Source organism: Camelus bactrianus, chromosome 23 (genome assembly GCF_048773025.1).
Source record: "Camelus bactrianus isolate YW-2024 breed Bactrian camel chromosome 23, ASM4877302v1, whole genome shotgun sequence".
NCBI classification, from domain to species: domain Eukaryota; kingdom Metazoa; phylum Chordata; class Mammalia; order Artiodactyla; family Camelidae; genus Camelus; species Camelus bactrianus.
Genome location: NC_133561.1, coordinates 33,589,681 through 33,612,816, shown reverse-complemented (window position 1 = coordinate 33,612,816; position 23,136 = coordinate 33,589,681). Strand labels below are relative to the sequence as shown.

The 23,136-nt window shown below is 44.2% G+C and overlaps 1 protein-coding gene across 11 annotated transcripts; it reads right to left on the bottom strand.

Moving 5' to 3' along the window:
* Positions 1-219: 219 nt before the first annotated feature.
* LOC141574784 (putative coiled-coil domain-containing protein 144B) lies at positions 220-17,239 on the bottom strand. 11 transcript variants are annotated; one of them, XM_074352062.1, is made up of 9 exons: positions 11,643-12,650; positions 11,385-11,457; positions 9,384-9,629; positions 7,723-7,796; positions 5,867-6,588; positions 3,638-3,789; positions 3,080-3,149; positions 579-612; positions 220-299 (listed from the first exon to the last, which is right to left on the bottom strand). In XM_074352062.1, exons 1-6 carry the CDS (start codon positions 11,691-11,693, stop codon positions 3,753-3,755), a joined length of 1,203 nt encoding a protein of 400 aa, XP_074208163.1. In that variant the 5' UTR covers positions 11,694-12,650; the 3' UTR covers positions 220-299; positions 579-612; positions 3,080-3,149; positions 3,638-3,752. The 11 variants fall into 11 exon arrangements, with proteins under 11 accessions (XP_074208163.1, XP_074208161.1, XP_074208165.1 ...); XM_074352060.1 differs by lacking the exon at positions 220-299 and adding an exon at positions 2,770-2,950; XM_074352059.1 differs by lacking the exons at positions 220-299; positions 579-612 and adding exons at positions 640-2,950; positions 16,947-17,239 and having other exon boundaries at positions 11,643-12,133.
* Between the last annotated feature and the right edge of the window lie 5,897 nt (positions 17,240-23,136).

Here is a 23,136-nt window from a genome sequence, read left to right as displayed (position 1 = left end):
GGCTGGCAGTGCACAACACATCTGATTCTGCTTAACACAAAGCAGGTTTCTGAGACGCAGCGGACTGTAATGTATCCGTGCTCCCTGGGGCAGTACTAGGTGTGCACAGGTTACCACGAGATACTTAAAAAGGCTTTGTAGTCATACGGGGGTCCTACCTTTACTCTCCGGGCCAAGTCGTTCAATTAGCCTCAGGGTGTTCTTACAGTTAGGGTAAAGCGAATCGCAATCCTCTGAAGCGTTTCTGGTGCCAGAGTTAAGTCATCGAGGCCATCCACAGAATTCATCTGCTCTTTGACCTACAAATAAATAATGCTATTTCACAGTGTCTCCAACATAGTTATAAAATATGCTCAGTGTACATAGGTGATAAACATCCATCATTTTATGAGAGCAAAAACAGACACTTCTCGAAAGAACTGATTTTTGTCAAAAGGCTAACTTTATGAATAGTGTTTCTAAATTATTTTTAAGTAAATGTCTCTACAACAAAGGAGGATTTTCTGTTTTTCCACTCTATTTTTTATAAATTTTTTTTACTACAGGAAAATATTTTTATAATTAATATTTTACTATACCTTATTCTTTTTAGTAGACATTTTCTTTGAAGACCTGAAAAGAGAAAAAAAGCAATTCATTTAAGCCAAATACTAAATATTGAAAATACAAGAAATAACTAAATCTATTATTTTTTATATAAAATCTTTGCATTGATAATTAATTTTCAATAAAAGGGATTAAACAAAAAATGGAAACAGTAACATTAAAGGACAAAGAAAGCATATCAATTATATTATTAACAAAATATTAAATTTAAATCAAGCAGACAAGCAAAGGAAAAGGAAAAACAACATTACTTGTATTATTTGATAGGAAAAAGTATACCAGGATTTTCTTGTTGTCTTTTTTCAATAAAAACTGGCTTTTATGGAAATAAAACCTATTTGGAAAGTATTACTTAAGTCCTTATATGAAAGAAACCCTTTTCTAATAACCATGATATTAGCTTTTTTGAGGACTTAGTATGCAACCGCTATGCATTATTATCAGCACTTTACATGTCTTAAAGACATTTTAATCCTCACAACAATCCTGGGAGGTAGGTAATACATTAGGTACTTTACCCAGGAGGAAAATGAGGCACAGAAAGGCTAAGTCATTTGTCGAAGCCCCTTTGTCTACCCAGAATTCCAACCCAGGCAATCTGGCTTCAATACTTGCATTTCACAATATGCTAAGAAAGTAATATTTATTTTTAAGTATTTTTAACTAATGTAGTAAGTGAATCTCTATTGTTATTCTATGTCTAGGTATAATTATAAATAATAATTTCTGGGGCATATGTCCAGAAGGAACCCTACTTCAAAATGACACCTGCACCCCAATGTTCATAGCAGCACTATTTACAATAGCCAAGACATGGAAACAGCCTAAATGCCCATCAACAGATGACTGGATAAAGAAGAGGTGGTATATTTATACAATGGAATACTATTCAGCCATAAAAATGACAACATGACACCATTTGCAGCAACATGGATGCTCCTGGAGAATGTCATTCTAAGTGAAGTAAGCCAGAAAGAGAAAGAAAAAGACCATATGAGATCACTCATATGTGGAATCTAAAAACAAAAACAAAACATAAATACAAAACAGAAACAGACTTATAGACATAGAATACAAACTTGTGGTTGCCAAGGGGGTGGAGGGTGGGAAGGGACAGACTGGGATTTCAAAATGTGGAATAGATAAACAAGATTATACTGTATAGCACAGGGAAATACATATAAGATCTTATGGTAGCTCACAGCAAAAAAAATGTGACAATGAATGTATGTATGTTCATGTATAACTGAAAAATTGTGCTCTACACGGGAATTTGACACAACATTGCAAAACGACTATGACTCAATAAAGAAATGTTAATAATAATAATTTCTGAATCTTGACACCAATTTTTTAAAAATAAAAAGACTTTAGACCTAGGCAATACTGGAAATCTACTTTTAATAAAGATTTGCTTTTGCTAAAGACATTAATCAGCAGGCATTCATTATCCATTCAGCTGTTTGTTCATGCATTTGACAGGTCCTTATGGAGCATGATGGCTTTTTTAATTTAGAACTTAGTAATCCAAGAGTAATCATCTGTGATAGATTATTAATAGTTTATTATTATATTATATATAAACAAAATCTTACCCTTCTTCCTAGAATCTAAACAAATATTAAGTTAATATAATCTGATATTTTACAATAGCATACAAAACCATAGCCACTCATGATGATTCTGTCAAGGACACTATAGAATCTAGAATCATCAAGGAATGATTAAGCCCTATTCAGTATGGCCTAAGTGTTTGTATAGTTTTTATGAATATACAATTTTTAAAAATCTATGGACAATTTTGTAACTTTGAAGTCATTATCTGCATATTCAATTGTGTAAGAATATTACGCTTCAGAACTAATGAAAAAGCCCTTACAACAAAACCATACACGAATAGAAGTTTACTACAATATTTTAAAGATAACACAGTATAATCAATACACTTTCTAATATCAGAAATGCAAACAAGATTAAATTGAAAAACATGTCTTCTATGCAATCACATCCAACAGCATACAGACATGCTCTACAAATTACCATCTCATCACTAAAAAAAGAAAGGGAACCCCCATGAGCTCCACGTTCCCCTTCAGTTATCACCCAGTCCTCTCCTGCCTTCCCAGGGAAATGTCCTCTAAGGGGCTGTTCACACTGACTCACTACAGCCCGGCTTCCATGGGGACGTATTACTGAAACTACTTCCAGTCAAAGGCACTTGTCCTCATCTTAGCCTTTCGGCAGTGTTCCTCCGACACAGTTGAGAATTCTCTTGCCTTGGCCTTTGCACCATATGCTGCTGTTCTATTTCCAGAGAAGGTAATCACTGCTAATACATCTTCACCTAGAAATAAAGAATTTGTAGATTTTACCTGCCACCACCTTGATCTCCTTCACTTAAAATGCTGTTCTCATTCATGTGTAGGAGACCACCAGCCAGTGAGGCAGTCTTTGCAAATACATGTGAACTCACAGATGCTTTTAATGTCCGTTTTCCACTTTCATTCTTCTTTACTTCTGTAATATACGAGCCAGGACAGCTACTGTAAAACAATCCATAAAAAAGCCAATTTTTAAAAAATAATTCTACTGATATATTAAAAAAAATTTTTTTTTTAAAACTCCAACTCTTACCCATCTTCAATCATTTATTAATTCACAAAATGGTTATTAAGTGCCAACCATATGCAAGGAAACACAAATTCTTGCTTCAAAGACAGATATACAATTATGATACAATGTGATACGCAAGAGCTGACATGTGGAAAGTAAAGTGAGCATGAGGAAGGCTTTACAGAAGAGGGGAAATGAACAGGAGGTCATGAGCAAAAGAGACAGGAGGAAATTATTCTACTTAAGAGATTAGAATGTAAGCACAAAGATTAGGCATATGGCATTTAGGTGTGTCCTAGGAACCTGGAAGGAAGAGTACAAAATATATGGAAGCAAGTAGAGAGATGAGCCTGGGAAGAAATTCTGAACAATATCTAGGAAAATAATAACCTACTGCTGAATACTGATCTAGGCTTACCTATCAGAATCTCCTTTTTGCAGAGCAGGAAACTGCTGGTCATCAGTTTTTCCCCTCTTCCTCTGCTGAGTTAATCCTTTATGATAACTGCCATCATGCATGGTTTCTGATCCTTTCAGTTCACCACTTTTGTTCCTGTTCTCTTCTTCAACCTTTAGTGAAAGTTTGATACAAAGGGTAATTATTACTTTATTCATTATAAACACTTTGTTTTCATTCATTTTATCATTTGACTCAGAATTTGCCCTGATTTCAATTGATTAAAGTATTTTTGTGCTTATTTTAATTTTTATCATTTCAAGTCATTGAAATTTTTGTAAATTCTGCTTCTTTCTGTTTGAGGAAAAGAAACAGAATTTCCAAAATTTCAAAAAGGACTTTCTGAATGTTGTGCTCTTACATCCACTCTTCCCCATGTGAATGTCAGAGACAGAGAAATAGAAAGACAAAGGCATAAAATTTGTCCTCTTCTGTCTTTACCACCTAGATTTTGTATTAAACAACCAGATTTAGAAGATGTCACACCTTGGTGCTTCAGTAAAAGAAAGGAAACATTCTTTTTTCTGTGCTAAAGCTATCCTTTCCCCACTACTTTTTATAATTCTTGTTTCATTTGGATCCTGGTGTATCAAAAAAGTGGTGTTTAATAAAATATATAAAAGGAGCAGAGTGAAACTGATGAGTTGCCAGTAAGTGTGGAATTCTGCAAAAGGAATAATGCTCCCCAATTTCACATTCAATAACCATGACCATTTTATAGCTAGACGGCATAGGAGTAATGAGTGATCTACTTTAGCCCCACTGTTTACTGATAATGGGAACACAACCAAGAAAGGTTAAGTGATTTGTCCAAATTCCCTAAAGCAGTATTCCCCAGCATTTTATGGTGTCAAAAGAGATGATACAGTTCTGTAACACTGAATCTAATAAGCTACCAAATAAATTCATCAAATTGATCAGGTAAGTTAAAAGTGTGACTTTGGCAAAGTTGGGGGCAGGGCTCATCTCCTTTTTCTATTAAAGGAGAACACCTTCAGATTTCTATCTTTAACACTCTTTGCACCTCACACAAAAGAACACACACATTTTAAAAATCTATTACTAGAACTAAAAAGTATCATTCAGTGCATCTCAAAACTCAAGTTTTCTCCTTTGGAGATAAATACTAAATTTCTTTTGCTGAGAGTTCATACTACCTATATGATACAATCATACATGTCAAAACTTACTACATTTTATTAAATAATATAATGTAGGTGTCTGACTCAACAGAAACACCGAAAGTGGTGATTCAAGAATATGTGGGAGCACATGTATTTGTTCTTAAGAATATCTCAAAGTGGCCATGATGGAATTCTAAGTGTTCAATGATCAGTAAAACAGGTAAGTCCGCACTCACTAAAGCACAATACACGGATCAGTTTAGTGAGAGTGTGTGCTTATATCCCTTCTCTCAGTCACTGCTTCCTTCCCATTCTATGGAAGTGCAACTTACATTTAAGCCAATAGATTAAAACAAAAACAAAAAAACAAAAAAAACCCTTGAGCTTATTATATTTCCTAAGCCGTTTCACTTGCGTTTATTCTGGCTCAGAAGGTCACGTGGCACACAGCTGAATTACTTTCCCACTTCATAGGAAAGACTGACACAGAGACTTAGGTTGATTAAGGAACAAAACCCAGGAAAGTACTTCCCTGAGTTCCTGTTATTTAGATGGCAGAAATAGTCTGTTTCTACACGATTACATATTTAGATGACCCCGTTTTATACATAGGCTATTTTCATAAGTGGAAAATCAGATCAAATATGGATCAGAATGGAAGAGATTATTGATAAAGAGAAAAAAAAAAACAGAGTAGCAGCAAAGGAACCTCTACCTCTTTTTGAAGCTGAATTTTCTTTTTCCAAAGCCAGGAATTCTACTTGTAACATGCCTACCTCATTAAACCTTTGCAGATCTTGGTGTAACTCTTTCAGATATACTTTGGATGTTCTGTTACCATTTGATGGAGAAGAACTCACATTTCCTAATTCAGGGTCCATGATTTTACAGTTACTAACACTGCAGTTATCTGCAAGCAATGGCTTCTGGAGCTGGTCTTGCATTGGTTTGGTTTTCTTGTAAGTATTTGAAACAGCAGATATATCGTGACTTTTTATTTGAATCATGTGTTTCATCTCACTGGAGCGGACAAGCCACAAACCAAAAGGCTTTTTGGATCACTTACCTGAGGTGCATGTCCAATGTCTGATTTCCAGTATTTTGGTTCCTTTTTTGTATTCTTTTTGTATCAAATTCTTGGTCTTCACTCACTGTAAATGGAACTTGGTTCCTTACTTCATTTTCTCTATTATAAAAACTCTCCTCATTTTTGTTAAAAACGTGTTCAGTGTCTGGTTTATCACTTTCATCTAACTTATTTTCATCTAAATAAAGTTTTGAACCATACTCTGTTGACTTAGACTTGGAATAAGATGGAAAAACATTTTCAAGACTGGGCTCTTTGTGTTCAGAGAATGCCTGGGATCCTACAGAGACAGAGGCTCCAGGTGCATCTTTTTCCTCACAATCAAATATATTATCTGTCACATTGGAAGGTAGTTCCTTTAAGTCACCATGTAGTTCCGAGTTGTCATGTAGTGACTCCACCTTACGATGAAAAGTAATTTTGCATTTTTCATGGATTTTACTTATTTTCTGATATGACTTCTTTGTGATAAATTTGAAATTATTTTTCCAGTCTAATTTGCCTTGTTTGACCCACATGTCCTCATGCTTCTCCAGACAAGAATGTTTTGAAGATACAGGTACATCCTTTCTGTCATGTTCCTTATTCACTTCTGGTTCTCTAGGCGTTTTTTGCAGATGCACAAGTGAAAGATTAATCTGCTTGATTTGATCTTCAGATTTCTTTTCTTTCACAGTACATGCTTGTAAAACACATTTATCCTTAAGTAAAGTATGGATAAAGAAAAATTAGAAAATAATTAAAATTTAACAAACTTCTTAATCTATGTTTGGCTACTCACAAACTAAGAAGTGAAACATAACTTGCCTTAGCCTTGAAATAGAAAAACAGGAACTCAGAAAACTAACTTTGTCACTGTTTGAACTAAACAATTCATACATGTCAAATCTACCAAGAATTAGAGGAGATTAGATTTTTAACATTACAAAGATTTCCTCACTAAAAAGTATTTCACCTCACATACCTTAAATAGTGAGCCCCTCCAGTGCATGTAAAGATTTTTTTTAAAGGACTAATAACTGGAGAATAAGCAAACTAAATTATTAGGAGCCAAAATCAATTAACATCAATCAGAAAGAGGAACAAATTCCTGAAATTTAATGCAAACGATATACTATGATAGTGATCTATCTCAGTATGTATTCTCTGCATCCAAGTTATACTATACTCTAACATTCACTAGTGAGATTGAATAAAAGAATTTTTAATAATACTTACTGATTTCCTACCCTGAAATGAAATAAGTTAGAAAGTTTTTGTTTGTTCCCTAACAGCAAAGGTCCAATCCTGGAAGGTTTGATTCTCTTACTAGGCAGTTGGGTTGACTCTATGACCCCTATTCTCTCCCTGATTGTAGATTCTGAAATCGATTACATAGAGATCACAAGACAGAAGAAATCTTTCATCTTGGCATTAATGACTTGCAATTTGAAACTGCAAATTTTGGACCACTGGGAATGACTGTTCCTTACATGAAACTAACTCGGTGGCCATCACTGCTATATTATTTACAATTTCAACTGCTTAATCACATGATTTAATATTTGATATCACCTTCTTTATCATGTGAGGAAGCTATAAAAATGGAAGAAGTAAACAATATTCAGGAAGGTTTTTTGCCTTAATCCCAAGGATAAAGTTTAACTATAAATTATTATAGATCCTAACAATACTTTAAGTTTTGTAACTAGGTAAAATGCCATTAAAAACTAAATATTAAATAATTATTTATTGACTCTAAAAGTCTAGTTTGAAAGGCAATTTATTTTGAACTGTTTTATTAAAGCACAGAAAAAAACATTAAACCAGAAATTTAAATTTACATTTTTACATACCTGTGAGTGGTTATTTTCACTTCCATCAAGTCTTTCTTGCTCTTCCTCAGATGTCCTTTCTAAGTCTAGGTCTGCTGAAAAATGAATATGCTTAGTTAAAATTCACTACTTAGAACAGCTAGATAAAAGGCATCATCTTTATAAAAACATAAAACACATTTCATCAATTGACAGTTTAAATTAAGCTTAATCTTTAGCTGGATATTTACTTCTTTAAGAAATACTTCTAATTATCTAAAACTTCAACAAACTATTTGGGAAATACTAGATGTTACCAGATTAAAGGCATACAAACATCTCAAAGTTTCATTCACAAATTGATTCACCAGACATGAACAAAACAGAGAAATAAAACAAAATTTAAAAATACAGTAGAAATATACAAAGTCACAATAGACTCTATTCTCTACCTCCTAACAGTACCTTTTTAACAACATACCAAGCTTCAAGAGCAATATTATTCATGGTTTCCAAAACTACTGTTATTTTTTATGCTTTTATATTTCCTTAATCTGAAATGTTTCCCTCTATTGTTCTGACAAATTGCTTTTCATCTTTGAAGACTCAGCTGCTCTGTGAAGTCCTCCTTGATTGCAGCTGTCTTTCCATGGAGACACAGGGATCTCTTTCCTTGGAGCTACCTTGGTACTTCACAGATTTTTCTAGTGTATCTTCATCAGCTGAACAGTAAACTATTTCTTTACATGTCTATCCTCTTTGCTCCTCTGCTGTAGAGAACAAACTCTTAAAAGTATCTTTGTATAAACTATTTATTAGAAAAACTGAGTTTAGAGCTTGTAGTCACTACTATATATAGGAGATAACTTAGAATCTTTTGTAAATATGACATTAATTCTACAGGTAAGGAAAGAAAAGATAAAACTATAGGAGCAGAAAAAATATTGTATGACTTATTACTACAACTCTGATTATATCACTGATTAAGGCACTAAATTAATTGGTATATAAAGTAGAACACATATTAGATGTGGTTAATCAACAGACTGGGTATCCTTGAAGAATTAGAATTGATATTCCATATATTATTTTTAAGTGATAAAGCACTCCTTAAAAACCAATATCCTTTTCAACCTATCAATCCATTAAAAATAATAAGACAAGCTGATATACTATGTGGACACAGTTAAGAAGGAGGTCCTGTGTAGCAAATTCCCAATGACTGCCACTACCGCTGGGAAAGGCAGTTCTAAAATACAGAAAGGCAGAGAATATATTAGAAATAATTTGATATTTAGTTGCAGAGATGCTTTTTCAGTTACACTGAATATAGCTGTAACAAATATTTATAAATTCAGAGCTAGATAAAAATAAAGCTAAGAAACCATATTTTCAGAACGGAATCTTTGGATGTCCACCTAGGTTTCCCAACTAGAAATCACTCTCCTACCCACTCTCAGGAGTGTGCTAAATACTAGTCTGAACGAACTTACTTTCTCCTAATTCTCTTTGCTATTTAATATGCTGCTTTGGTCAGAGGATGAATGTAAATGTCATGCTAAAAGGTCTTGTCTGGTTGCAGGTTGCATAAAAGGAGTAAACACAAAGGAGATCATGCCACAAAATGATTTCTGCAAAGTCAGAGTATGGTGAAGCCACACACAGGTAGGGACTATGGCTAGTTCTCTATGCTGTTTTATTACCTTCTTTGCTGCTTCTGTTCTCTGGCAGCTGTGATTCACACAGGTCATGGAGCGCTGCATTTTCTGACAGAAACACGGCTCCAATATTCATCTGGTCTTTATCTACTGGGGCCGTCTGCCTCAGTTCTGTGGGTGCTGACTGGTTTGTGGTCACTGATTGCGATACCAACGGACATTTATCAACTTTCAAATGCTCGGCTCTTCGACCAGCCTCATTATTGAGGCTCAAACTAGTAGAATCCCAGTCTGAAGAATATGAAAACAAAGTTTCCACTTATTAGAATGTGAATAACAACACAAACTTGACTAACTTGTATGAATTCTCTTTCCAGAGCAGCAGCCCCATGTCCGCAGTCCCACATCCTCCTCTCCCCCAAAACACACTGCTCCTTCCCAGCTGGTTGTACTTTACATGTCATTGCTGTTCACACAGGAAACCACTGCCTCTCTTTTTTCTACTTTTAATTTTCTAGTATTACTTATTTGGATTCACTCATCACTCTCTATAAAAGTCAATATTCCATAAGAGCTTTATGAATAATTGTATTTCTTCAACATACGAATTTTTTCATTAACAAAATGTATGTCTAACCAGCCATTTACTGGACATTTAAATATGCATGACAGTATTGTGTCCTAGAGACATGGGTTTTAAGAAAACTTTTACTGAATGGTACTACTTAAATTACAATGAGACAGTCTTTTCCTCAATGTACCAATATCTTCAGAATTCTTACCTTAAGCCTTGGATAAACATTGTAAATTTATATAAGAAAGGATAGCCTTGAGTGACTAATTTTTTCCATATAAAAATAGGGTAAATCTAGGTACAAACTAGACCCAAAGAGTACAGTGCCACAAGACAGGAAACATATAACAAAAATGTTATCATTTTTTTTAAAAGAATTGTCAGATTCAAAATTTTAAGACAAGTTAAAGAAAAAAAGGCAAGAAATGTATAAGTGAACTTTAAAGCCCACTTCATCACAAGGGCCCCTTTATTATTTCACATCCATGAATCCTGTTTAAAACAGCAGTTCTCAAGTGTCATCTGAGAAGCCCTGAAGCCCCAAGTTCCCTCCATCTAGGGAGCCCAGGAGGTCAAAACTATTTTCACAATAATACTGAATGCTATTTTCATTCTCATTCTCCGTTAAGTGTGCAGTGGAGGTTTCCAGATACACGACATGTGATAACATCATAGCTCTAATGGCTAATGGAATGTTTGTGTGTGCTTGTTTTTTAAATCTTTCAGTTTTATTTTCTAATATACTAAACACCAGTAGATACAACCCACTTAAAAGTTCTTCTGAATTCTCAATAATTTTTAATAGTATAAAAAATATCCTAAACCCAAAAACTTTTAGGATTATTGTTTTAAAAGATTGTGTCTACCAAATATTAAGGTAGGACTAATTACTTCCATCATTTTTAGTAATCAAAGACACCACACTCACACACACACAGCTAATCAAAACATCCAGTTGGCATAAGACCTTTGGGCTAGGGAAATAGCTCAATGGTAAAGCACATGCTTAGCATGCACAAGGTTCTGGGTTCAATCCCTGGGACCTCCATTAATAAATAAATACAGAAACCAATAAATATCATCAATGTGATAGCACTAGATGAAATAATTAAAGTGAAATGTGACTGACATGTTAGCAAGTGAAGCTTTACCCTACATAAAGGTCAGAATTCAATTAAGCATTTTAAAACTCTCAAAAAATCTTAGAACTTAATAATCTCTCAGGATCCCTGAGAAGTACAGGGACTCCAGGCTGAGCACTTTAGTGTCACCCAACATCAATAGAAACATCCGAGTCAAAGCTGACATTTTAAAGATATATTTCTTATGCTTATATATATTTTTCAAACATGGATACCAATAATAACATCTGCTTTATTTATGTCATCTTTCAATTAAATTTGAAGAAATAAAAGGAATTACGAATAAGACTGTACTTCTTTTCAGAGTTAAATTTGTATTCCAAAATTTACCTGATTTGAATATTTGTAAATTCTTCATTTCTCCTGTTTTATTAGGAACAGAATCTTTCACTCCAACTGCAGGCTGAATGGTTTTTGAAACAAACCGATTAATAATGTACATTTGATACAATCTGTAGTAATAATTCAAGGGGGGAGGGTCTAGCTCAGTGGCAGAGTGCCTGCTTAGCAGTGCATGAGGTCCTAGGCTAAATTCCCAGCACCCTCATTAAAAAAAAAAATTCAAGATAAAAGTATAAAAGTTTTTACCTTCAAGTGAGGATATTTTTCAGTGGAATCTAAAAGCCAAAAGGGACACATAATCAATTACATGTAAATATGAAAGCCAACTATCCATTCAGAGTTAGTACTGAGCACAATCCTCAGGCTTGCTTTGGAAATGAACACGTTAGGTTTTGGTGTTTTGTTTTTCAGGGGCAGTTAGGACAGAAACAAGACAGAAATATGAGTCCATTATAGATACTGATTAAAGAACAGGAATATAGGTTTAACAAAACATGCAGTTAAGATCTCAAAAGTACGATTATGTTTCAAATGACTTTATAAAATAGAAACGTGCACATGTACCAGTGTGAACATGCTGCCTGAGGAGGAGAAACGCGATCTCCAATCAGAGGAACAAGTCACGGCTCCAAGAAGACAAATGTGAAAGCCGACAGTAAAATGCAGCAGCACATCTTTCACGCGACTGACACCGTTAGACTACAAGTACTTATCATGATCTTCAATTTGTCCTGCAACTTAGGAAGTCCACAGTTGTGATGGCAGTTCACTTGAATGTGCAATTCACTTCTCATCAGAGAAAGTGTTATGAATTGATCAGCTTGGATACACACTTGTAGAATAATAGTTCATAAAAATATTTTTTCCCATACCCACATGGGCTATTGGTATGCCTACATTTCTTGGATCCTCTAGCCATCAAAGTTTCTTGATCCACTCATGCAAGAAAGAATGTATACTGAGTTTTCAATACTGAAATCTGGTGATCAAAAAAAAAATTTAATTGCCACAGAATTAGATATTAAAAGTCTTTTATATTTCAAAACCTGTGCTGTATTCACTGAAAATAACAACTTCAGCATTTATGGAATGAACCGTATTAATTTGTTTCCAAAATTAGTTTGGTTTGGTGAATCAGGCTAATGTTTAAAAGGACTTTTGTGAAACAACTATCTTATAAAAAAATTAGGTATCCTTAAAAAAAAAAAAGCACAGCCAATGCTTCATATTCAAATTAATCCTCACGGCAGGATACCCCCCTCTCCAAGTGCACCCCTACCCGCAGCTGAACCCCCTCACCCCTCACCCCCAGGTGGTGTAGGGAAGTCCGGTCTCCGGTCACTATAGGACTGCCCCTAGAGAGGGATCCAGTACAGCTAGTGTCAGACACTACAGGGCTCCGCTAGCCTGGCTGGAGGCGGTTCCAATTCCGGGAGCCCTGATCCTGGCGCTCTGTGCCCTGTCTAAGCCGGCGGGTCAGGGTGGTCCCTGGTTGCCCATCACTAGCCTGTGGGCCTTGGGTGGTTGATGGCCCAGATGGTGATCGGGACCCCTAGGGTGGAGGCACTGGGTGCACGGACATGCAGCAGCGGCAGGGGGTGGGGGGAGCGACTGAGCCCAGGGGATAGACAGCAGGCTGTGGGCTGTGTGCCTGGCCTGGGCTCAGCCCAGGTGGGTTCAGGGACCGTGTTCATTCACCCTGGGACAGAAGGAAGAGGGACAGGAGATTTAAAAGTGTCCATGTTAGAAGCCCACAGCTTGAGAGCCAAGTAGGCAGCTGTGCTGGCCTGGCCACCTTGGAACCCACCAAGACACTGGTCCCTTGCATCCCGAGAGACTGTTGACTGGCCAATGAGACCTCCCCTGCCCCCCGAATAAAGTTTACAGGCAATTGATGGGACTTTGACAGGTCATTTTAATCACCTATAATTGTTACTTTGTGGGAGAGCAGGTCCGTGGGAGAGCAGGTCCAAGTTACAGTGAACCTGGCAGGGTTCCTGCCCAAACCCCACCCTGGGGCAGAGGAGGACCCACCCAGACACATCCTCTTATCTCTCACCAAAATGCACTGTAGTAGAAAGGAACACACCAGACTCCATATTAGATCTGTTCCTTTTCCTTTAACCCTGTGCCCTGTTTTCCAGGCTCAGTCTTGCCAGCTCTGCACCTTTTGTACAATGTTGCCTTTAGCCTGAAATAGACAGGAGAGCCTATTCTTGGGGCTCTGACCTTTAAGGATGTTAGCACTTCTGCACTCCTATAAACATAACAAGCTGTAGAATAGAAAACAACATTTGTTTTGTTGGGGGTTTTACAGGGGCACCGTGACCTGACCCACGTGGACAGTGGCAAAGGATTCCCAGATAATCTATTCTGAAGTCAGTCAGTGCGTCGTGGTGGGTTCTTGGTTGTTTACTGTTAGGCTGCATGACTCAACGTTATATATGTATCCAATATTACATATAAAGAATGCCACCCAGTTTGGCTGCCACCCCCACACCGCCAGAGACAGGAAAGCAGAAGAGCCCTAAAAGCAACCCAAAGCCCCTCCCCTGCCTAAACTACTTTGCCCTCCCCTCCTTCCTCCCCCCAAGCCCTGAACAGCAGGCCTCGACCCAGCACAAGAGCAGGGGAAGCAGCACCAAGAACTAACCTGGTTAGTCAGAGGTCAGTGGGAGACAGCTCATGACCACCCCCACCTCACTGTGCCAACTTAGAGAGGTCCAGCCTTACCACATGACTCCACCTGGGCCTCAGGTGCCCAGACCAGTGGTGGACACTAGCCCAAGCTGGATCAGATTCTCTCCCCCAGGAGTCAGAATGCTCTGAAGACACATACCTCTGGGAAGCCAGGGTCAGCTCTCTTCTGCCAAGTGCATGGGGATGTGGTAAAAGTGAAAAGAGGGAAAAAATAAAAGAACAGCTGTGCAGAGATGCAGGATGCAAGATTTTGTAAATGTAAAGAGGGAGGGGAGTAGCTGCCTTGGTCGTTTTTAGTTCCTGGTTACGTCCATACCTGAAACTGTAACTGCTCTTCCTGTCCCTGCAACATCATGAGAAACATCCCTGGATCTTAATAACAAACCTCCCAATTTCTTCAGCCTATTTTCTACAAGCCGTGCCTCAAACGCTTTAGCACCCTTCCCCACCTTTCCCTCAAGCTAGCTCCACGTCATTCTCCAGGTCCCAGCTTAAACAGCACTTCCTCCAGGAAACCCTCCTGGACTACTCCGCAAACTTTTGCTCCACTTTTTATGGGTATAAAAGGGAGCACTCTGCACCTCAGCATATTCAGTAAATGTGATCACTTTCCCGTTAGACTGTAAACACCAAAGTGTAAAAACCACTTCAATCCTATTGCTTAGCACATAAGTCAGGTACACACTCAATAATGTTACTAAATGGATGAAAATCAAGAAACTGGTGGAGGACGTAGAACGAGTGAGAATGATGAACACCCTTCTGATAAAAATGAAGCTGCTTTGACCCTACCTCCCTCACCCCTTCCAAGTTTCTGGTTCCCCCTTCTTGAATCTCCACAACAGGCCCAAGCTGGTCATGACAAACATTTTATACTTTGGTGCCAACACATTCAGGAACCCAGGCTGCAGGAAGCACGTTTCCAGGTAACTTGCTGTAGCACAGGAAAGTCTACAGTAGTTCAGGGGGAAAAAATTACACGTCTTGAGGTCTAGACAAATCTCAGTTCTGCTGCACATTTACTGGCTGTGAACCCTAGACAAGTTATCAGAGACCCGGTTTCCTTTTCTGTAAGTAAAAAACTAATACCTCAAAGATGAGGATGAAAATGACTGAAACCACAGCACCTAAGGCAAGCTTGCAACTAACGCTAGTCAGCTGGTCATGGTGAGGTCCACGCAGACCTCACCCCTACACCCCACCCCCAGCTCCCACCAGCCATGGATGGGTTCAGAGCCCAGAGCCTGCCCTAAGACTGCGCACCTGAGAGAGAACTTGGAGAACATCTATCCCGTTGGCTTTCCAATGTATGGGAGCCCTAAGAAGTGAAAGAGAAAAGAGAAGCAAAAAGGAAGAAAGAGCATCTCAGGGTCAGGCGGGTGGGCGAGCGGAGCAGGCTGGACGTGGGGTCGGGTAGCTCGAGACAAGTCCTTTTCCAGGATTGGATTCCACAGCTTAGATTGTCACTTGCACCTATTGTCTTCCTACTAAAACCACACGCACTTGGAAGGGCTCAATTCAAACTCCACTCTTTATATCCTCTACGTAATGATTAGGAAAGGATTTTGCAAAGAAAAGGCGAAATTCCTAATGAACAGATTCAGAAAATGAAAAAAAAATTTCTTCCTCAAAATCTTTAAGTCCTTCTGGAAACATTAAGCTTTAAAAAAATCAGTGATTCAAATATTATTAATATTTCAATCAAGAAATCAAGAAGATAAAATAAAAATAGACAAAAAGCAAATTTCTTCTCTATAACACAGGGAACTATACTCAATATCTTATAGTAACCTTTAATGAAAAAATATGAAACCAAATACATGTGTATGTATATATACGTATGACTGAAACTATGATGTATACCAGAAACTGACACGTTGTAACTGACTACATCTCAATTAGAAAAAATTTAAACAAATAAATAAGTAAATATATCAGTTATTTAAATATCATTAATCTGTCAATCAAAAAATCCTTTAGAAACCCAGCACTGTTAACCAACATTTACTAAATACTAATAAAGCACAATACAGATTAAACTTATATTAAATATCATCAACCTGAAGATTAAAAGCTATCATCTGGACCCAGGATTCCAATTCCATTATTTGTACTTGGATCTTACTTTAAAAAGGGGAAAAAATTACACTAAGAGAACTTGACATTTCATCTAATAAGAGACATAAGTCACGAAAGTCGACAGCTGTGATAGAAAGTTACCAGATCTCAATCACTTTCAGGCTAGGAAAAATTATCAGATTAAAAAAAAAAAAACCAACTTTTCAACTGACGCCTCATGAAACTAAGGACTTTTTTCAGTACACATTTGAGCTTTAATTTCTTCTAAGGGCCCAAGGACGTGATGGGCAATTTAGCACTGGCACCATGGAAGGCGCTGAACCAAAGCCGTCCACGGAAAACGCAGGCGAGGGGGGCAAACAAGACAGTGATTTCGGGGCTGTGCACACACGCCAGTGCGAACCGCTTTCCAGACCACGGCCGGCGCCGCGAGCATCTGAAGGACTTCGCGGCTTCACAGTCGGACGTCAAGGGAGCCTTGTTCCCGTTCTGCGGGGGTCCCTGGGTGCCGGGGTCCCGGCTGCCACCCCACCCCCCGCGCCCCTCCCCCCTCCCCGCGCCCAGGGAGGGCCGCCCGGGAAGCGCCGCGAGCAGCGCCCCAGCCCGAGCGGCCCGGCTCCCCACCACCACCACCACCGAGACCCGCGGCGCGCAGAAGGCGGGGCAGCCCGGCCGGGGTCGGGGCCGGGGTCGGGCCCGCGGTTGGTGTCGCGGGGCCGGGCCCGACGCTGCAGCTGCGTCCGCCGAGGCCGGGCGGGGGCAGACACTCACCTCACCACGCCGTGGGAGCCCTCGCCGAGGTCGCAGGTTGCTGGAACGCGGCCCACGTCGAGCACCTGCACGCGGACCGCCTCGGGGCCCGCGCCCGCCGCCCCCATGCTGGGCACGAAGCTCCGCGGCCGCCGCTCGGCCCACGGCGCGCCTCCCGGAGGGACCGCGCCGCCGCCGCTGCAGCCGCCGCCGCTGGCGGTTGGGAGCAGGGCCGGCGCCCCCAGGAGACCCGCAAAGCCGCCGCCCGCTCGACCAACGGCCGCCTGCCCACCTGACGAACTGACGATTGGATGGGCGGAGGAAGGGGCGCGGCAAAGGAGGGCGCCGGGGCGGGGCCGTGCAGCGCACGCGCGGATTGGCTCTCGTAGCCTGTGGGCGGGGCTGCGCGCTCAAGGCGGGAACACGTGTATAAACTGCTGTCCACTAAGATTTCATTGAGTAATAGTGGGTCTCTATTACAGGTCAGTAACCAAGATCATTCAGACCGTTTTAGTTTCTTCTTAAACTTTTTAAAATAAATTATTTCAGTGAAGTAAAATAGAACTAGAGTAAAAGGAAAAAAAACATACGTATACATCAATAAATTTTGACAAAATGAACATACTTATAGAGTCACCACTCACATCAAGAAATAGACCCAATTTCAACACCTCAAAATTCACTTCATGCCCCTTCTAAGTCACTAATTCCTTTTCCCCAAAGTAATCACTGCCCCGAACGTCTACCAAAATAGATAAGTTTTACCTTAAAAAAAAAAAAAAAAGCTTTATATACATAAAAACCTAGAGCATTATTTTGTGTCTGGCTTTCTTCCCTTCATTATTATGTTTGTATATGTACCCATATCACTGCCTGTAGCAGTCATTGTTTTCATTGCTCTATGGTGCTCCATTGCACGGCTTTTATAAAAGTTGGTTCATTTGACTGTCAGTATTGGATTATTTATAGTATTAGGTTGTCATGCATCTTAATAATCCTCTATTTTTTAATCACTTAGTAGTGTTCCATTGTATGGAGATATCATGATTTGTTTATCCATTTACCGGCTGATGGACTTCTGAGCTGTTTCCAATGTGGGGCTATTACAAATAAAGCTGCTATAAATATTCAAGTACATGTGTTTGTTGGACATGTCTTCACTTCTCTAGGCCAAATTTCTGGGAGTAGAATTGCTGGGACTTATGACAGGTATCTATTGGACTTTTTAAGAACCTTCCAAACTGTTCTCCAGACTGCTTGTACCATTTTAAGTTCCTGCCAGCAGCATATGCGAGTTCTAGTTGCTCTACATCTTCATTTGCACTTGGTGTGGATGGCTTCTGAATGTTAGCCATTCTAGTGGCTGGATGGTGGTATCTTATTATGATTTTAATTTTAATTTCCCTAATGAAGATTTTGAGCATTTTTTTTTCATGTAGCTTCTTTAGTAAGATTCTGTTTTTTACTGGACTGTTTGTCTTATTGAGTTATAAATGTTCCTTATACCGATTAGTTACAAGTCTTTAGTTGGATATGTATGCTCCTGGGTCCCCAGCAGCAGCATGAGCAGCAGCAACTGAGAATGCAGGATCCAGAGAGCGCCAGGGCAGCGGCCTGGCCCTCATCCTAGCTGAGGGGTCCCTTGGGCTGGGCAGGCAGGCGCGGGCCAGGCTTGGACATGCCAGGGTCCGGCAGTGAGTGGGCCTGGCCGGGCTTGGGCCAGGAGGCAGGGGCTCTGAGTAGGGGCAGGAGGAAGAGAGGGCTCCAGGTGACTGAGGGGGCAGTGGTGGCTCCTAATGTCCGAGCTCCTGACCCCAGCCTGGGGCTGCCAGCAGCAGCTGCAAGAGAAAGCAGAAGGGGACTGTGAGCCCCCAGGGAGGCTAGGGCTCGGGCACACTGGGGGCAGTGCCCACCCCGGGCTTGGGGCCCTGGCCCTGCTCTCAGGCACCTGCTCTGTGTACCTGTCTATTTGCCACCTGCCAGTTTGTCCACGTGCAGGGGCAAGGAGCCAGGGGCCCAGGCGTGTGCTCCCCAACCCAGGCCTGGGCAGGAGCAGTGGGCAGCCCTGGAAGGCCACATGCCACAGGGGCCTGGGCTGTGCCCATCTGAAAGGACAGCCTGGCATGGCCCCCCGGGCCCTGGGCCTGCCCACAAGCCCCGTGGTGGCCACGGAAGTCACTGCCCCTCTGGGCCTCTGGCTTCTCTGAACTTATCCCTCCCTCACCCCATCTTTCAGGGAAGGATCTGTAAACCCAGCCAGAGGGGAAGCAGGACAGGGGAGCGCAGGAGAAAGGCCATTCCAGCCATCCGGCAGCCTCCCTGCAGCCCTGCCCTCTGAGCCTCAGCCCTGTGGGGGCAGAGACCCCTCCCACCTCTGGCTCCTCACAGCAAACCTCACAGGTTCTTTGGGGGATGAGGTGGGGGTCAGACCCTGGTCTCTGGCTGTGACTTTGACATCCAACTGCCTCCTCTCTGCCCCCACCCGCCCCGCTGCCTGTCACAGGGCCCCTCAGGGGCCCCCTTCAGCCTCCCACCTGTGCTCCTGCCAGGACGCTCCCCTCCCCCCTGGAGCCACTGGGTCCAGGCTTCAGCCTGGACTGACCCCTGCCTTCGGCCTTGGCCAGGCCAGCAATGTTGCCCCCTCCACTTCATGGTGAGGAAACTGAGGCTCAGACGGGGTCACAGTGAGCAGGCGGGATTACCCACACCTGAACCCCCCAGATTGACCCCCATCTCGTGACCCTGGGGTGACCTGCCCTGCTCCAGGAGAGGGCGCCGGCTGGGTGCCACCCGCTCACACCCACGGGAGGGGAGCCGCTCCCGGCCAGGGTGAGCGGGGACGCAGCAGAGCTGTCCTGGACTCAGGAAGCCAGCACCGCCCATTCTGAACTCGCCCCCCATGTGAATCCTGGGAAGTTCCTTCTGCCTCCAAGCCTCAGTTTTCCCACCCTCCCCACAGCCCCTGGCAGGCCACTGCCCCACGCAGCAGCTGGGCCAGCGGGTGGCCGAGGGAGACTGCGGTCTGCGCCCCAGAGCCCGCCCGGCCTCCTGGTGCCCGCAGCTCCGCTCTGCGGGCCCTGCACACGCCGGCCACCGGCCCACAGGGACTCCTTGCTTCTGGCTGCCTGGGCCCAGGTGGCTGGTGACACAAGGTCGGTCCCTGCTCTGCAGTCCCCTCCTGGCATCTGTCCTGACAGGCCTGTGGGCACGGCAAGTGCTGGGCGTGGGCGGCCTCCAGCTCTGAGCCACCCGGGCCAGGACGGCTGGACTTGGGTGGCCCCTCTCATGGCTGTGTGGGCTCGGACCCGTCCCTCACCTCCCAGCCTCAGTGTCCCCATCTGTAAGGTGGGAGTGAGGCTTCATGCTCCCAGCACAAGGGTAGGCACTGTTCCTGCGGGTTTAACCAGGGAGGGGGCAGGAGGGGACACCAGAGGGAGAGAGGCTGGGTGGGGATGTTAGGTTGTCAAGGGCAGCCCTATGGGGGCTCTTCAATGGCAAATGTTCAGGTGCCCTGAGGAGGGAACTTGCAAACCCCTCGCGCTGGCCCTCCGACCATCACCAGGCAGACCTACACTTGGCCCCTGCCATCGGGAAGCCCTTTCTCCTGCCCTGCCTCTAGACCACTCTGGGGACCATCTTGGACATGGGCATAGACAACTGGCCTGGCCACCCACCCCCATGTATGGGTACAGAGGCCAGGACCAAGGTCCCACAGCCAACCCCAGACCTGGGAGGATGCCCACCTGCCCACCTGGCAGGGGGACCTGAAATCTCACGTGGGCCTCAGCCCCGGGTGCAGCACCCCATCCCCTGCACCCAGTTTGGGACCTAAGGCAGCCGCCAGACCTCGCCTGTGGCCCCAGCCCCAGGACAGACCCTCTCTGATGTCCTGGAGAACCCCAGCAGAAACTCTGCTCACAGTCCAGTGCCTCTCCCAATGCCACCCCACTCTCCATGCGACAGCTGCCTCACTCTGTCCTGTCCCCATTTACCCCAGGTCAAGGCCACCCCAAAACCCAGCACCTTCCCCTGAGGGGCCTGCACAGTCTGAGATGGCCCAGGGCAGGCCCCTACTCTCCCCTCCTCATCCCAGGCCCTGGCTGCCCACCCCACAGCCCTCCCATCCAGAAAGCAGGTGCAGATGGAGTAGACGCTCAGGACCGCATGCTGGGGGTGAGAAGGTGATGGGGGCAGGTGTGGGCAGGGCAGCCTCCACCACGCTGTGGGCTCGTGGGCCTGGAGGGAAGAGCAGGGCTCACAGAGGGAGGGGACCACCACTGGGCTCCATCCTGTGCCGGGCGCTGGGTCCCTACAGCAGCAGCCCCGCTATGGCCCACTTTGCCGATGGGCACGTGGGGGCCACAGAGGAGCCACCCTGGAGGGGACTCTCAGGTCCTGGGTGCCCGAGACAGGATCCAAGCCCAGGTCTGCTGGACAAAGTCCCTGCCCTCTGCACGGCCTGGCACTGCCCGGGCCAGGTAGGACTGATCCGAATCCTGCCCCTGTCCCAGGGCCTGCAGGAGCCGGGCCGAGTTGAGGCCCTCCCAGCATCCCTGCAGGCTGGCCTCATCTGCACCAGCTCACTCCGCTCCTTGAGCACCTGTCGGGGGAGCCAGGCCCACCCCTGTCCTGCACAGAGGGCAGGAGGCGGCAGTGAGCATGAACAGCAGGAAGCACCGCAGTCAGAGCTGCCCCTCGCAGAGCCCACCCTGGCCGCACGGGGTGGGGGGGCCCAGCTTGCGGGTGGGGGAAGGAGGGACGGGGAGGCTGCTCAGGACACAAAAGAGAGAGGTTCCAGCCCCAGCTGGGCTGTGGGGCGTGGAGGGGACGTTTCTGGCCTGGGCCCTCAGGAGGTGGGAGGTGCCTGTGGGGAGGGGGTTTAGGGGCAGGTCAGGGCAAAGCCCCTTCAGGCAGCTGCACCCCCAGGACTGAGGCTCTGCAGTGAGCCTTCAGCTGCTCTTGGGGCCAGAAGACAGCCCGGAAAAGCCCATGTGTGAGGTTCTTCAAACAGGGTTCCTTGGAGCCCTGGGACCCCATGGCAAGGACAATCCTCTAAAACTTGCACCACTCCACACCCTGGGCATTGGGGCAGGCTCTGCACCCTGACCCTTCTGGCAGGATCTTGGGGCAGAACTGGGCAGGGGGACCAGACCACCAGCAGAGACAGCTCCTGCGCCTGCCAGGGGTCACTTACCCTCCACTTGCCACGCCGCACCCTCCGCCCCACCCTGAACAGACCCACACACGCTTTCCAGCGGCTGAGCTTCTCCATCCCCATTAACTGTCTCCATGAAAAGCTGCAACAAGACCTTGGATAAATGCCTCAGAGGCGCCTCCAAGGCTTGGGCCGGGGTTAACCCACATCGGGCCCCAGGCCCACAGAGGGGTGGTGGAAGCTGACAAGTCACGTCCACCGGAGGCCTGGGCAATCAGAGCTACTCTCCCCACCTGCGGCTCTCTCCTGAGAGCGTGTTTGTGTGCACAAATGTCCCTGTGTGCAAGATGTGTGTGCATGTCGGGGGCACAGGATCCCGGGAAGCTTGAGGGAGGTGGGCATGTCTGCTCTTGGGAGGCCCCAGCAGGCTCAGATAGAACTTTCTAGGGCAGCCCCATGTCTTGAAGGGTAAGCGGGTGTTTGCCGGGCAGAGGACAGGGCGGCCCAGGCCGAGGCATGACCTGAGCAAAAGGCTGAGCACACGAGTGTCTTCAAGGTCTGCAGGTGTTCGGGGTGGCAGGACCCTGAGCAAACAGAAGTGTGATGAGAGTGAGGGGCTGAACGGGGTGGCCTGGAGCAGAGCCAGCACAGGACGAGGCCCCCACCTCACCCTCCAGCAGCTGACCACCTTGGGTCCTTTCTCCTCCTGGGCAGCTCCACCTGGCTTCCAGCCAGATTCCCCTGAGGACCCCTGTGCCCAGGCGGGTGGGCAGGGGAAGGAGGCATCCCTGGGGGCTGGGCCTGGCAGGCTTGGTGGGTGTGGTGGATTTCTTGGGGGGCCCGGCCCTGCTGGCAACCCAGCACCACCAGGTGCCCCCTCCCTGCCCGGTGGGGATGCCTCGCCGGTCTGCCCGCACCTCTCTTTTGTGAGTGGAGTATGGCCAGGAGCTTCTTTAGGGCAGGCCTGGGGTGCCCCACAGTCAGCCAGGGGATTGGGGGCCTGGTTGGCTGTTGTGGGCTGGGAGTGGGGACAGATGGTAGCCGTCACGCTGTGGG